Source organism: Kryptolebias marmoratus, linkage group LG5, assembly GCF_001649575.2.
Source record: "Kryptolebias marmoratus isolate JLee-2015 linkage group LG5, ASM164957v2, whole genome shotgun sequence".
NCBI classification, from domain to species: Eukaryota; Metazoa; Chordata; class Actinopteri; order Cyprinodontiformes; family Rivulidae; genus Kryptolebias; species Kryptolebias marmoratus.
Window position 1 is genome coordinate 9,768,742 of NC_051434.1, and position 16,514 is coordinate 9,785,255.

At 40.3% G+C, this 16,514-nt stretch overlaps 1 protein-coding gene and 1 long non-coding RNA gene across 2 annotated transcripts in view; one reads left to right on the forward strand and one right to left on the reverse strand.

Annotated features, from left to right (window-relative positions):
* jarid2b (jumonji, AT rich interactive domain 2b) overlaps positions 1-16,514 on the forward strand; it is a 93,819-nt gene that overhangs the window by 66,499 nt on the left and 10,806 nt on the right. The window contains exons 5-6 of the mRNA XM_017422610.3: positions 7,761-7,982; positions 11,891-12,132. Coding sequence (XP_017278099.1) covers positions 7,761-7,982; positions 11,891-12,132 — 464 coding nt within the window. The remainder of the gene's footprint in view (positions 1-7,760; positions 7,983-11,890; positions 12,133-16,514) is intronic.
* Positions 6,189-15,665, reverse strand: LOC119617011. Its single transcript, XR_005233151.1, has 3 exons — positions 15,571-15,665; positions 7,011-7,209; positions 6,189-6,910 (listed from the first exon to the last, which is right to left on the reverse strand). It is a non-coding gene; the product is annotated as an uncharacterized LOC119617011 (long non-coding RNA).

Here is a 16,514-nt window from a genome sequence, read left to right on the forward strand (position 1 = left end):
TTTGTTGAGGGTGGATTTAACAGGAAAACTGTTTGACACCGAAACACTATCATTCACCCGTATCAACTCCGTGTCAGTTCTTCAGCGTAACCCAGACCCCTCCAGACAATGATGGTAACTAAAGTCGTGTTCTTTTTTTTTGTTCCCCATCAGAGTTAATGAAGGTCTTGTGTTACTTATAATTTATGCTCTGCTGGCCAGAGTTAGCCAGTCGACTGCCAGGCTGCTGCTGCAAAAAAAGTTTCTTCAAGTACTTGCTGTATCTCACAGCCTTGTTTTTGCTTTGGCCCATAAAATATTGGTCAAAATCTGCATGAAGCTCTGAATGATAAGAGATTTTTCTTCTTCTTCTTCTTTGGCTGCTCCCTTTTTCAGGGGTTGCCACAGCGAGCAAACTCGTATGAAAGATTTGGCAATTGTTTTACAACCCGGACTCGAACCTGCGGCCTCAGGGTTACAAGACTGCGGCACTGACCACTGAGCTACCACAGCCCTTAATAAGAGATCATAAAGTGCAATTTTAACCAATTCTAACCAAATATTATAGAAAAACATCCTGAATCAAAACAAATACAAGCAGTCTGTTGTGGTTTCTGAAACCTTCTCCAAACCACCTTTTGAATAAAGAAAACTCCCTGAGCGTATTTTACACAGTGGGGAACGTTTTATTAATTAAAAGACTAATTTTATTTTCCAACATATTTGAAACCTGCATAGAAGCAGATTTTTAAAAAAAAATAAAAGTAATAAAGTTGAAAAAGACCCCCTCCTGTATATTATATGATTTACTTTTTCTTTTTCCAGTTTGTCCTATTCAGTAGGAATAATGAACTTATGATTGTTTTACAGCAACGTTAAACAAAAATAAGTAAATATAAATCAAATTTATGTACAATTTTCCTGTGACTTTTCTTTGCCACATTAATTTGATCTTTTCCTAAACAGCCCACCTACTTTTTGTGTGGTGTTGCCAGAAATAATAGTTAGAAAAAAACTCTCTTGCTTCAGATTAGTTGATAAAAACAGTATTTAAAAAACACAGCAGATGAAGCAAATTTAGATTTGTCTGCAGAGATGAGTTCCTATTCTGAAAGCTCTCTCATTGTGGTGTCATTTTAACCTCATAGAGCTCATTCGTGAATGAATAATTGGAGGTTTCTCAAACTGACTGATACCTTTTGATGTGAGATTCCTTGATTTATATTAATTCACAGCGTTGCACCAGCTGATGGGTCTCATAGATGTTAAAGAAGTCTTAACTCTGTATTAAAGGTTGATCACACTCAGCTTCACTGCTTTCCTTTTTCTTAAATAAAGGTTAAAGTTAGTGATTTCTAGTTGATTCCTTGTCTGGCTGTGCTACTAATGCTAATTTTAGAGCTACACAGATTGAATGCTTATTCGCAGACTTTTATTGCTCTATATTTTTAGACACACTTTAGTTTTTTTGTGTGTCTAAGTTTGTTTATGTGTGGGTTTGGTCCACGCTATGAGGAAGACATTTTTTCTTTTCGGGGCTTCTTTTTTCCCTTGGCCCCTTATGTGACCCAAATTCAGGGACCCTTACCAAGAAAGGGGACATGGGAGAATGTCAGCAGAGCCCTTGAGGTTGAGTCTCTGAGAGTGTGTGTGTGTTCAAGGATGTGTGTGGGTGCAAATCTGCTCAAGCCACTGATGTCATTTGTTCTGCTTATCTCATATGTGTGTGTGTGTGTGTGTGTGTGCGTGTGCGCGTTGTCTCCCATCATCGTGTCTGTCTCTGCTCAGCATCCAGGATATAGGAGGAGACACAGCATACGAGGACATCTGTGGTAGTCTTTTAATCTTTTCAAAGGGACATGGGTCTTTGATTTTTCCCAGAAACCCCCCAATCCCCTTTAAGATTCTGATGCATGTCTCTGGTGATCTAACTACAACTTATCCACCTTCATGTTTGCCACCAAAAATGTCTCCCACCGAATCTCCTCGCACTTTTTTAGTTTAGGGTTTGTCAGTTTATTTTTAACTGAATTTATTGACGTTGGAATCGTGAGAAGTGGGTGACGTTTTCTAACCTGAAACCCTATCAGTGGTGATTTCTGGGATTTGTCCCAGGTCAAACGTTCAGTGTGTAAACACTTACCTCCCCCATTCACCCACTGCAATGTTTGCTTATCTTATCTGGTAAACATTACACCGTTCACCCCGAAGACTTCTATCCATCACTCATTCTGACAGCTACATAAAAGCAGGTAAAAGATTAGAAGTGATATTTAGGGGGGAAAAAAATGCTTTAAAAGAAAAGTAGGACATTTCTACAAGTTTTTTTTAAAAATCTGACTACAAGTTTGTATATTTTAATATTTAATCTGAGCTTGTAATTGAGAACAATTAACAATTTATCCCATCAGGTAATGTTAGTGGTGATGGTATAATTATCACATTGTAGAAAAAATATGTATTCTATTGCTCCAGAGAGGTAATAGGGTGCCTCATAACTCTGACGCAATGTGGGGGTAACCAGAATAAGTGATATGTGCTGTGTAGAAGGAAGCAGATCATTCACACTCACTACTCACTCTGTGTCAAGTTTATTTTCAGCATTTATCTCACTATTCATCTCTTTTTCATTCAAACACACACACGCACACGCACACACATCCTTGCACACAAACTGCAGAGCTGAGTCCTCTCCTGTGCTTTCAGGATGGTGTTTATGTGTGGTCCAGGCCTGTAGTTGGGCTGTTTATATCCATGGAGAAAGCCATTTGGGTAGCAGCCAGACAGTCTGCCTCTGGCCCTTTTGGCCTCGGGTGAACACGACGTAATGCCACTGGCGGCAGGGAGGGGGCAGCACTGAGTTTGAGTTCTGTATCAACAAATTAAAACTGACTGTAGTGATTTGTTGTTATTGTCTGAACTCTCTGACATTTATTCATCAAAGACTTATATATTTTTTTCCAAGTAAGGAACTCCATATACATACAAAGATTATATTAGAAAGTAAATTAATAACTTCATCAAACACATGCCTGGAATCCTTTTCTTACATAAAACTGCCGTCCTTTTTTCCCCCTGTCTGCAGCATGTTTGTGTTGTCCCAGTAAACTGTTGTACGAGTTTACCTCGCTGCCCTCTGGGCTTTCTCCTCCGCCTGCCAACCCTGAAGTGGTGCCTCTCGAGTTCATCGAGGCCAATCCTGCTGCTCTGCTTACATAACCTCCCAGCACTGACCTTGTGAACCAAAGACCTCAGATTCCTATGATGCGATTACACGTGTAAATGTGAACTTTTCATATCTTAAAAAAAAATTAAAAAACAGTCCGTATTGAGAACTGTTTGGAAGCCTAAACCTCGCAGCAGAACTTTTAATTTGATATTCCTGGAATATGTTTTTTATTATTTGACGATCTTGCCTGAGTAGTCGCACATTTTCACTAATCATGTTTGCTCTGCTCTTTCAAAAGGTACTTCAGTTTTCCCTCTATGTAAATGCTTTTAGATTAACTCCTGAAAGCTGTATGTTTATGTACAGTTGTGACTTTTTTTGTTGCTGATTTCTGTGGGGTTTTTGTACTGCAGCATTGACTGATGCTGCTTTCTCTTCAATGCCAGAGTCAGCTTTCTTAGTGACAGTAAAGAATGTGTTTTTGTTGATGCCATTTCTGATCGTTACATTTTTTTTTGGGCAGTTTTCAAGTGTTGTAACCTTGACTTTCCCTGCCTGCATTTGTCTCATTTTCTCCCAGTGTGTTCATGCTTCCTGTAGTACATGCAGCACTTCTCTGTGAGCCATCACGTCCACATGTTCCCATGGTGGCTAAACCGACCTGATTGATTATTTAAATTGCCCTCATTGTTTCAGTTCTGGTTAGGGGAAAAAAAGAAGGGTAGTTAGAAAATGGAGGGTTTATAATTATGAAATCCCACCCAAGAGCCCCGTTAAAAATGACAATCCTAATAGACTCTTTCAGACCTAATTATGATTTGTCTGTCCGAAATGAGCTGGATGAAAAGCTGGTGTAATTGGGGGATTGGACTCGACCCCTGCTTGAGATCTGGAAAAAGAAAAAAAGAAAAAAGCAGAGTTTTTTTCTTTTTTTTCTCCCCAACTTGTGTGTATGCATTTGCATTTATTTTGACATGGGTTGTAAATTTGTGGCATCAGTGCAAGAGACAGGGGTTGGGAGTTTTTGGTGACAGTGAAAGCAGTCTTGCTGCCACTCCTTTAATTAGGATGCCAGTGGTCAGAACCGCTGTATGAGCAGCTCACACAGCTTGAAAATGTTAGAAAGCTGCACTCACTTGCTTTATTGTGCTAATTTTAATTTGATCATTTTACGCCCTACTACCCCCCCCTCCATTTCTACTCCCAGGTGACCCTGAGGTCTGTTACCATTGGCCTGCTGACCTCAGGTCAAGGCAGTAAATTACAACCATTTAGCTAATGAAGCCAGTGATTAAAGGGTGATTGCACCAGTGTGTGCGTTGGCTTGGTGTGTTTCTGTTCAGAGAAAAATAACATTTGCTTCGTCACAAAGATAAAGTTTGAGTCTGTGGTGTGTGTGTGTGTGTGTCTATACTATCAGGGTATATGTGCTACTTTAAAGATCTTTCAGTTTAAATGTGGGCTGCAGGGCTTGAGGTCTGATCCACTTTTAAAAAGCCAGAAAAGACGAGACTCATAGCAGAGCTGTTTTGTTTATAGTATATAAAAGAAACCATATAAACACGTTTTAGGCATGTTCCATGATTTCTTTTTTATACAGATGATTTGAGGATTGATTTCCAGCTATAGAGAGGAAGCTGAAGTGAAGAGCACCAATTTTGTTCTTTACAGACCTAAAAAAGAAAAAAGGTTTGTTTCTCTCCCGTGTTCTCTGAGAGGTAAGTGGCAGAGGTGTGTTTGGAAAAGCTTTTAATATTGGTAAGAGTTTTTAAAATAAATATAACATCATGTGGTGACCACATGCTGCTGGGTAGCTGTTAATAGTTAGTGAAGTTTAAAATGAAAACATTCCCTTGTTTAAAAAATGTGCTGCTTACTTCATCAAGAAAGTTATAATGATTCCAGTTGGCTTCAATAAACATCTAAAAGGAATTAAAGCTGTTAACCTGTGATGTCTTGGTAAGTCAGGAGCAAAGACTCTTATAACTCCCCAGTCGTTCTCTAAAGCAGAACGTGGATATTTTTGTTCAGGTTACTTTTTATCACATTTCCTACAACTGTCACCATGTAAGAGATTATTTATGAGAAGATCCGTTTTATTTGGCTTCCTCTCGCACCTCAGATGTGATTTGTCAAATCAGAGGCGATGAATCCACCGTGGCTGAGTGATAACTACAAAAAAAGATCCTGGAGGGATTTTTTTGTTTGTTTGTTTTTTTACGACCTTCGTTGCCTGACACATGTACAGTTGCTATGGTTACCAGCCAGCGTATGACAGCCCCCCTGTAGGGAGGCTGAAGCACAGCAGAGAGGAAGGTACAAGCGTGTGCACTTTATACATTCATATTTTCAAACCCACCTTTTTTATGTTATCAACTTCTGCTGTAAATACTCTTCTCTAAGTGATGTTTTTCTTTTTGATTTGCTCGTTTGACGATACACAGGACTTATGCTGCCTGTTTCTGTCTTAAGTAAAGCTTAGATTTACTTGTAGTTCAGATGAGGAAATCCATTCTTTCATAAACACTTAACACAGAAACGAGTGTGTTTGGGCAGAGCTCTGCTGTGGAAAAGTGTACAGATATTGATTGCACAATCCCTGTTCCTAAATGATGATTTTACTAACAGCTTCACAATGGGGTCTTTTCAGCTTTAAATCTTTTTGTCTCATCAAAGACCAAATGAATGGGTCTGCAGCTTTGTTGTTCATTTCAGGCTTATTCTCATATAAATATGGATATTTGATTTATCCCTTTAGCAACTTTGTCATAAATTTTGTTTCCTCCAGTGTCCTTGCATTTTTGTTATCTCTTAATTGGCTTCATATGTATTGAATGTGTAATATCTAAGACGAGTGTTCAGTCTTCTCTAAAAACATGTCTGCTAATTAAATGATTGCATTTTCTAAGTCTAATTATATGCTCTTTAAGTATTTTGTATAGTTTAATACAAACCAGCTGAATTCAGCCTTTTTCTCAGAGGCTTAACATTTTTTTTAATTGGCTTATAATCACACATTACTTTCCATTAATGTGCCTTAAACACTAAAGCCCCTAAAAGGGTAATAAAAATCACAGTACTTGCTCAAGCTATGCTATCGATTTAGTTGTAAAGGCCTCACAACTTCATAAAATCCAGTTTCACGCTCGCAGCCCGATTTAAGCAAAACTGTGACTGTTGCATAATCACACGTTGTTCAGTAAAAAGTATCATTTGCAAAGAAACAATAATAACTTAAAACATCATAACTGATCTCCTTGTGTTCATGTTGCACAAAGCGGAGTTTTAAACAAGAAAAGTGTCTGTTCCTTTACTTTTATCTCTGCAGCACATTACAATACCCAAAGAACAAAGAAAAGGTTTTAGGATTGTTTGCTCCTGCAGAAATCTTCTCGTCTTTTCGTTGAAGCATTCATTTAGTTTTATTTGTGGTACTTATTTTTACAGTTTCTTGATGCAAACTGAAGTCTGCTGAAGTAGGAGAAGTCTCTGTTAGCACACTGATTTATGAGTGCGGCATCATGGGATTTTGTTAATGCAGCTTTGGGCTCTGTAACTTTTTGTGAGGCCGAGCACATGTTTACGTTCAGCCTGCCGAGGTAACGTTACAGGCCATCTGCTGCCAAACGCAATCCTCCTCCTTCGAGCTCATATTGAACCAGATTCCAGAGAGATGACAGGAAAAGTTATGGACTTTGACAGAAAACGGAAAAAGAGAGAACATTCTTTCTTTTCCAGTGGAAGCCGAGACTGAAGATAATCCTGTTTGGGGAAAAGTGAAAAAGACAGATTTGGGATTAGCTCAGCAGCAACAGAGAGTTTAAGTAATTCAATTCTAGATTTAAAATTTGAGCACACGTACGTAATATACAGTGCGTCTCAAAACTGTCAAAGTTTAGAGCCTCTGTGGAAAAGATGGCTTGTAGTCCACTGTCAATGCTCTGGCATTAACTCCGGCTACAAAAACATTTAACAAGTCATTCTTCTTTTTCTTTCCCCTCAGCTCTGTGTCTGACGGCTTCCTAAGTTGTGCAGTGGCATTTGAAAAACAGTGAACTCATCTGTGAGGGGGAAAAAAAAGAAAACAGGACAAAAACGCAGAAACAATGATTATTATACAACAATAATGCCAGTTTAGATTCCACAAATGCAAACTTTTAGAAATAGAAGATAGTAATAGTTTAACCTCATCCAAGCACAATAAAATTGCTTTTCAAGTAAGGCTGTCATCATTCTAATATTGTCCCGTTCATGTTCCTGATTATGTTTGTGCATTTAGCTGTGAGTGAGTGTAACAATGGCGCTGCTCTGTTCAGAGCGGCTCGCAAAGCATGAATAGGCCACCAGCTGGGATAATAACAGATTAAAAAGCAGCAGCACAATCAGCGTTGCTCTCGAACCCCTGAGCGGCTTGTATTTTTATGTTAATATTTCAACACTTACATACTGATGTTGATCCATTTGTATCATGCAAGATTAGAATAAAAAACAAGTTTTTAATTTATGTATATATTAATACCCGCGTTGTGTTCAATAAGGACTTTTTTAGTTTTTAGAGCTGTACATTTTCATCTTTTCCTCCAACATCTGATCACTCTCCTTTCTTTTTCAGGTTCATCCGCCTTGCCCAGTAATATGGCTTACTTTGGAAGCTCCCAGGAGGAGGAGGACCTGGAGGACGAAGAGGAAGAGGAGGAGGATGAAGAGGTGCGGAATGGTGGCAGCATCCACTCGCACGGCGTGGGAGGCAGTAGCCAGGCCTCAACCTCTTCCTCTTGCAACTCTACACCCCGCAAGGGCAAGCTCCCCGCCAGGCAGCCACTCAACGGGCACGGTAAGATCCAGACTGGAGCCCAGGACAAAGCGTGCCATGTTTTTATTCCTAACAACAGGCCGGACTAGATGTTTTCAGTTAGTGCAAAGCACCACAAAGATCCCAGTAAGAGGAGTTAATGAAGGGGAGACAAAACAGAAGTTAAACAGGTGCAGGAGTGTTGTAAGATGAAACAAAGGCGAGAGGAGAACAAAAACGTAAGGGGATGGAAGCAAAAGGGAGAGCGGATAATTGGAGAGTTATGTAACTTTGGAATAACTAGTTAGCTTAAGAGGGAAAACAATATAGACACATTCTGTCATGAAGAGACAAAAGACATGTTTCTGATCATGTTTTTTTTTTTGCACACATGAGCAAATTCCTGCTTTCACTCTTGTTTTCAGTGCAGAAGAGGGGCAAGTTGCATGGAACTGCAGAGCAGTGCATCAACTCTTTCCACCCCAATTAACACTTTGCTTACTAAGCCCTAACAAGGTGTTTATGCACACACTGCAACAGCTGGCCACGGCCCGAGACGCGCACACAGCATTACAGTCGGAGCATATGTGCCCCCCTCAGGGTACAACACATGACTGCACACAATGTCCAACATTTAGGGAATTACATGCCAGCAAACAGAGGTTGTAAAAAATCTGATTGTTAGTTGTTTTTTTTAATATATGTTTTAGTTTTCACAAATCAGTACCAGATGACAGAAATGGAGTGTGTAAAATAAAACGTGCAACTTTGCAGTAATCTGCCAGTTTTATGCATGTTGTCGAATTTTTCACCAAAAACCCCTCCCTTCCTCACAGACATGGGGGACACATCCAGTAATTTGAACAAAATAAGGGTTGAGTTTCACAGCGCTTCCTCTTCCCTCTCCATGACTTCCTCTCCTTTCTCAGTCTGTAGCGATGCCACCTGAATAGTTTAACAGGTGAATTCTTTGTTCGGCTTTTTTTTCTTCTTCTGTCGTCTTCTCAAGTAGAATGTGGAGAAGACAGCAGAGAGACTAATGGGATTTAGAATCAGACAGAAAGATCCTTAGATTTGTGTACTTTGATGTCGTGAAGAAACGTGTCCTGACATTGCCGTAGCTCACTGGCTGCGTCTGTCCACTCCACACCCGCAGATACATGCAGGTTTCCCCTCATCCCTTTTCAGGAACACATGTATCAGCAGCTTGAAACATAAAACTGTGCAGGAAGTACAAACAGTGCGAGAGTGAAACCTGTGTGAACAAATCCAGGCTTGTTGTGTGCACGAGGACAGCTTATTCTCCTTTTCTTATCTCGTACACAAACACTGTTTGCAAAGCAGCTTGGCGCCTTCTCAGTGATATGCTAAATAAATAGATAAGGGGGAAACAGGCAGATATACTTTGTAAGGGACAATAGAGATGCGGGGTTAAGGACATTCGTGTACACACACATATATTTGAGAGTGAGCCATTGCTTCAGAGTTGGCAGCATTTATGCCGCATTAGTTATTAGGCACCCACACAGAAAAGGCAGGCTCACACCTTAGTGTATTTGTGGAATTAAGATTGCTGTCAAATGTGACACCTTAATATGTAGCTTGGGCTACTTTCCAAGAGAAACACTTATATGGGCTCTTAGGGAGAAACGGGAGGGAAGTGAAGACAGAAAAGGGTGCACCCCCGTATCTGAGATAAAGAAGAAATGGAATTTGTGAAGGACTGAGAAAAGACCAGTTTTATTCTGGGAGGTAAAGGGAGACAGGAAAAACCTTACATTACCGGCCATTCATTAGCGCGCCGTCCTTCTACTACCATTTCTCTTTTGGCCGTGTGCCATGTTGACAAAGCTAAATTAAACAGCTTTTATTGGACCCAGATACATGCTTAGCTCACTAATATGTCAAAATTTTACTCATTTTTTTCCTCTAGTCAGGGACCCTAGCGACCTACAGATGCTCACCGGTGGTTACAAGCACATAGGTACGCAAATGCATGTGCACTGTAAGGTCTCTGTGCTTCAAAAACCTGACGAAACTTGAAATCGGGGCTCGTTAAAACTGAGAAGAGGTTTATTGAATGTGTGCGTTAATTGCCTCGCTACTGTTTGGCTTGCTTTGCTCCGTCTTCTGGGGTTAATGCAGTCGAAGCTCTATTTGAACAGGCTCCTTGACAAGTGATATAAAGACATCTTCATGCACTCTTTAAATCATGCATATTTTAGTGATTAGGGGGTAGATGGTTGCCAAAAGTTTGTCACTCCAGTGTTTGTGCTGGCTTTTCCACTTGGTCGTTGTGGTCGAGTCTCTGGTGGTTAGAACCCGTTCGGTTTATTGACTGTAGCCTGAAAAAGCATAGTGTGGCCTATATGATGCTTCCACTTTTGGAACTTTCCACAGAACCCACATTTTTAAAAATTGTATTTATTTGTTTAGGCTTGTTACTTATTAGAAGTTTCTACCTTGTTGTAGAGTTTCCAAACGACTTGCAAAACTACATTGGACAGGTGTGCTTAGGTCTAGGGTGTATTGTATTACTAATGCCTTGTTTTATTGTTGGCTCCTTTCGGCTCACTGCATATCATCAAATCCCTGCTTGGAGTTGTTAAATTTCCTCTCCTCCTCAAACACCAGGTTTTTGTGATGAGAGGTAGCCAGAATATTGTTGCATTGGTCTCAAACTTTGTCAAGACAAATTCCAACTCCATGTTTGTCTTTGGGACCACTCTCAAGCGGAATCAGTAATGACATGTTTGACATTTATTCCTTTAGCCGCTGCCTAAAGACTCGTGGCTGCAGCTCAGGGCATTTGGTGTTTCTAGGCTGGCCTTTTGTCAGTTTTAGTCTACAGATATTCAAATGGCTTTATGAAAAATCTGATTCAATATGATGCTGAGAAACGTCCAGATGGAAATCACTAGAACAGATCACTTCTAACCAGTTAATGATTGAATTTTTGTTACAACCAGAAGAAAATTCAGAATGTCTGTCATTCTCATTACATATAGAAGTTTACGTACTTTTACTCTCCAGACCCTAAACATGGGCTTCAAGTCTTTGTTTTTTGTTGTTTACATAGATTAAGGGCTCTTTCTTCCTATGACACCCTTTAAGTTATGCTTCTACAAGTTTAAAGTGTTGGGCAGAAGGGTCGCCTCTAAACTCTGAATGTATTTTTCTGCAATTACTGGAGTCATTAACTCTTGTTTTTCTCTTTCTGATAGCAGGTATCCCCGGCGTAGTGTTTTTGCATTTGTTTCTCTGTTCCCACCCTCTGAACCTCCCAACCGGTCCAAGCAGATGGCTGCCTTTCCTGAGTCTGGTTCTGCTGGAAGTGTCTTCCTGTTAAAAGGGAGTTTTTCCTCTTCATTTTTTGCATGTCACTCTGCGCACGCTCAGGACGGGGGATTTTATCGAACTGGACATTCGATGTAATCTGTTGATTTTCCTAGCTAGGCATCCGATTACAAATTGGCACAAAGTAAATGTGGTCATACTGACTAAATTGAACTAAATTGAATCAAATTGGACTGAACACGATTGAACCGAAATGATTGGATTCATTGGAATGTGAACTAAAATGAAATTGTGCTTTTTAAGGAAGTGGATGAAACTGAATAAAAATGTTTGTAGTGCACAGCTTCATTACTTCATTACACTCCAGGACTCATAAAAAATTATCTCAATCTCTGTAACTTTCCTTTCATGTAAATGAAAACATGTTTTGTAATATGGAAGCTAAATGCAGAATGATTCAATATTAGTACTTAATTCTGCTAGAAGTACAATAATTGCAGCAACATTCTGCAAAAAAAATTAGTTCCTCACAAATCTTGCTTCACCCATACAACTTGTACACGTGTGTGTTTGTGAATAGTTTTGTAATTTTTATTACCAAAAAAAAAAAAAAAAAAAGAGTCTACAGTATTTCCTTTTTTGTTCCCTTTCAGTTTTTAACAACAGTAAAGCAGGGACCAGGGAGAGTCCGAGGCCGAAAGCAGGGACTCACAGCAGGGACGCACCCGCACCACCACTGCCACCCCCGCCGCCGCCGCCGCCGCCTCTTCTGAGGGAGCGCAGCGAAAGGGCCGAGGCACGGGAGCTCGCCAGGGAGCAGCAGGCCATGGCCAGCAGTCGAGGCTCGGCTTATGGGATGACATCAAGGAGAGCGGCTGAGGAGCTTCGGAAGCAGGTCGGGTGTTGGCGGCAAACTCAGTGTTTTATTTGGATTTAATAGGTTGCTGATGGCATGATTATTATCATAAAGAAATGGGGGGAGATGAGTTTAAGCCGTTCATATCCTTCATTAGAGTAGCCTGAACGATGCCACATAAACCTTTTTAGGGACATTTTGTGGCTGGCAAATAGCTACAGCTGCATTAGTTTTATATATATTTACATTACATTAACATTTCTTTACATTATTAGGTAATATACCCATACATTTTTAACTTATTTTTCATAATTTCCCTAATTACACCTTGTTAGACAACCCTTTTGTATTTTTTCCTTCCTTTCCCTTGAAATCTCCTTTCTCAGTGTTACATCCTCCTCTTTTTGCAGTCTTATTATATCTCCTGCTTTCTCTCCTCTCATTCTCCTCCTCCACTCCTCTATCCATTGTGTCTGGAAGAGTAATGATTGTGTTTTGGCCTCCCGCGACTGCAGCTATATTTAGTAGTGCTGGCAAGGGGCTGTGAAATCCTGCCTCCCTCTCCATGGCACTTAGTAGGTTTCAAGGAACCCCGTAAAGAGAAAACAGAAAAAAGGAAGAAGAGGAAGACTGGAGATGGCTTTAGACAGAAACCTGCTTTCTTTCCATCAGATCAACTAATTAAAAACAGTTTCCTGCCAAGGTCTTTTCATTATATTTCCATCTTTTTCTTGGTTTTGCTCCTTTTTCTCGTTTCTGCCACCTCTCGCTGCCTGTTAAATTCCAGCCTCTGCCCTGTAGTGTTTGTGTTTGTTGTGCTGTGCAGCTGCTAATGCAGACTCGGACATGTGCTCTGGCTTTTTAAAGTGGCTGGTATTGTCCAGTAAAAGCAACAATGAATCTCAATGAGAGCGCCTGCCTGCCAAGGCAAACTTCAGACTCTTTCCCACTTGTCTTTTTTCTGAAGCTCTTTCTTTTTATCTCCTTCCCTTTTTTTTTCCACACACTGTTGGCACTTTGGGAGACTGTTTAGACCTGTTTATCCTAATCTTTTATCATTTACTCATTCTCTCTTTTTTACCTTTTAGTTTCCCCCCTTTCTGCTCTCCTGTTCCAACAGTTGGGTTTTAAACTCGACAATGCTGCTCCAGTTGTTCATTCAGACCGATTATTGCCTTCTTCCTTCTTCACGTTCCCCTTCAATTAGCATGAACAGTGTGCGTTAACCATGTCTGTTCATAACACACACACACATTTATACACACACGACCAACTGTGAAAATCCAAGCTCAGCCATGTAAAAGGTTAAATGATCATGTAGCCGTAAAATGAACTAGAGGTGTGTGTGTGTGTGTGTGTGTGTGTGTGTGTGTGTGTGTGTGTGTGTGTAAAACCAAATGGTAAAGACATTATCATAATTCAATTCACAGCAATTCAGCTTTTGCTAATTTAATAGCACCTTGTATCAACAAAATCCATGCACCGTGAAAAGAGTGCATTTTAGAAAACAATATGATTCTGTTCGTTTTAATTAAATAACAAAAGTGGGGATGTCAGCAAAGCAGCTTCACACAGCAGCAGAGGCAGGTGGGGTCTGCAGGGCCAAATCATTTAGCCGACTCTGCATCATTTGAAGAAGACCCTCTCATTTATCCTTTGTCCTCAGTTAACCTCATAAATGGGACATAAATTTAAAAGGATTCTAAGATTGTCCAAATTAAAGTCAATAGGATTCAAAAGACAAAACGCACTCGAATCAGATACAGATGATAAACACAAAGATATTCACAACAGCGTACCAACAATTTAAGGACTTGGCAGCAGTCTAAACATGAACTTCACTGAGAGGTGTGGGTGTGAAGGAGTGTTTGTACGAGAAGCAGGACAGTCTGCTGAAACAGATCTGTTTAGATTGGGTGTCTTCATGACTGGTTTTGCATTTATCAGTACCACATGTATTTAAAAGTATTAGCTAGTGAGTGATATCACAAAGAGCATAAAGTAACTCACAGTAACCTTTCCATAGCATTTAAAGCTACATTCATGCATTTATTTTCACTCTGTGATTTAACAGCGTTTTTACTGGAAGAGAGGGAGCCGACTGGAAAATCCTCGTAAATGATCAGGACTGCAGTCTGTGTTGAAACGGCTTTGTTGAGGTCCATGGCCTCAGAGAAGTTAATGTAAACTCAGATTGAGGGAGAACACAAAAACAGCTAAATCTGGTCGGTGACAAGTGGCTACAATTTGGAAATATTTTCTCCAGTGTTTTTTGACGAGCACAGTGGATCTAAATTAATCTTTTTCTTCCCGACTGTCCTCTGTTGTGAATCAAGTCTTTGCAAGGGTTAAATTATCTTCTATCATCTTTCCTTCAGCTGGTCTTCTCTCCTAGTCTGTCTCTGTGCACCTCCTCCTCCTCCTCCTCTCTGAGCCAACTCCTGCAGATGTAGTGTGTTTAACAAAAAAAAAAAAAAAAGTCTTCCTGCTAGGCCTCAGCTGGGCTATAGCAACACATGATGTCATCAAGGCCCACCTCCTTCTCCCTCCTCCTCTTCCTCTCATGTGCAGCCAAAATCGCCTCCACTTCTGTGTTCTGCTTTTTCTTTTTCAGCGTCATTGTTTCTCCTGGTCTGCTGAAATCCTTGTTCCAATTTGTTGTTTGTTTCTTTCTGTCTTTCTCACTCTTTCTTTTTGCTCTTTATTTATTTATTTTGTCCATCTGTCCATCTGTCCTTCCCCTCCCTCCCTCCGTCCGTCCCTCTGTCTCTCCATCCTCCTCCTCCTCCTCCTCCATCAGACCAAATAAATGTGAATAGCAAACAGGGCCCCCACCCCACCAAAGATGAAAACGGGTCTGCTGAGCCCCCCAGTGGCAGAAAATGGTCATGACACTTTATCTCCCCGAGTTGCTTCATCAGCACATTGTGGCTGGACAAGCGTAGAAGATGCTTTAAATCAGAGATTCCTGATGTTTTGGGCATGAACCACTAAATGGGGGTCCTCAGATTATCTCCAAAATCAAATGAAATTTAAAAAAAAATTAGTGTTAATGATATATTTTATTCATAACTGTTAGAAAAGACTAAAAAAGGAACTACAGTAGTTTGTGTCGTCATTATGCCCTGGTTTATTCTGGTTATTAGTAATATTTGGACGTTACCCATCAGTGGTTGGAGCCACAAGCTTCTACCACTGTTTTGTGGGTGGAAAGAACCACTGCTCTAAACAATTACTGCTTTAGTAGTTTCAGCTTCAGGGCTGCATGACAAATAAAACTATACTGTGACGTTGATTTTGGGGGGGGGGTTGATGATTGACGGAGGCAGGGTCAGGTTTCAGTCCGCCCTTATCTTTTAATGGGCTGGTCTTTGTGTCAGCCTCTGCCACCTGAGACAAACACAACACAATACATGTACGCACATGTATGCACACACACACACACACACAGATTTGAGTGTGACGCAAGAGGCGTACAAAGGCAAACCTGTCAATGGTCCGGCTGTCACCTCCCTCCCGTGGCGCCCTGGTTGTGATTGATAACTCCATCTCTTCTTTCCTTCCTCTGTTCTTGTGTCTGGAACAGAAAGTCGGAGAGGCACCACTGAGTGATTAGAGGAAACCAAACACATTTTTAAATGACTTTTTTTTTAATTCAGGGCTTTAAAATGTTATTTCCAAGTGTGTCTCTTCCAAGTTTTAATTCCAAATTTAGAAACTCTAAAAGAAAGATTACATTTGCTGTCAGCTTGAAAATGGTTTTCTAAAAAATGTTAGCAAATCAGTAGAACAAAATAGCCTATCTATTTTTTAAAAAAAAAACAACAAAACCACAACTTTCTCCTAAAACCATTCAGGTATTGGGTAACAAAATCAAATCTTTACATTTACAAGATGTTGAAAAACCTACACACGAATCGAAGGGAAGTTGTGTCGTAAATGAAAGCTGAAAGAAAACTCCAAGTGTGGTAAAAATAGGTCATAAAAACATCGTAGAGAAAAAACAGGAATGCATATATAAGGAAGCGTATAAGAAGTAAAAGACCTGCGGGAAACGAGGCAATGAAGAGGAAACAGAGCAACATCGAGCACATCATAAAATGCCAAACTGTGAAGCTGCCACAAATTTCAAAACTGTCAGGAAAAAGACTCCGGATGGGTTCTAACCCTGCTGTAAAACCTTTTTGAACAGAGGGAGATTGTGTTTGTTTCCAAAGCTCACATGCATGTAAAGTTAAAATATACATTCACAGAAGCAAGAAAAAAAGCTATTTTTAAACGCCCAAATGGGTTTTTATTCCATTCCAGTGACCCCACCTCCTACCTCATACTGTCCAGCCATCTGTTCGCACAAGTCAAGGAGCCATCTCTGCTTCTTATTTCATGTTTGCCCCCCCCCCTCCCCACCTTTGCTCATTTTA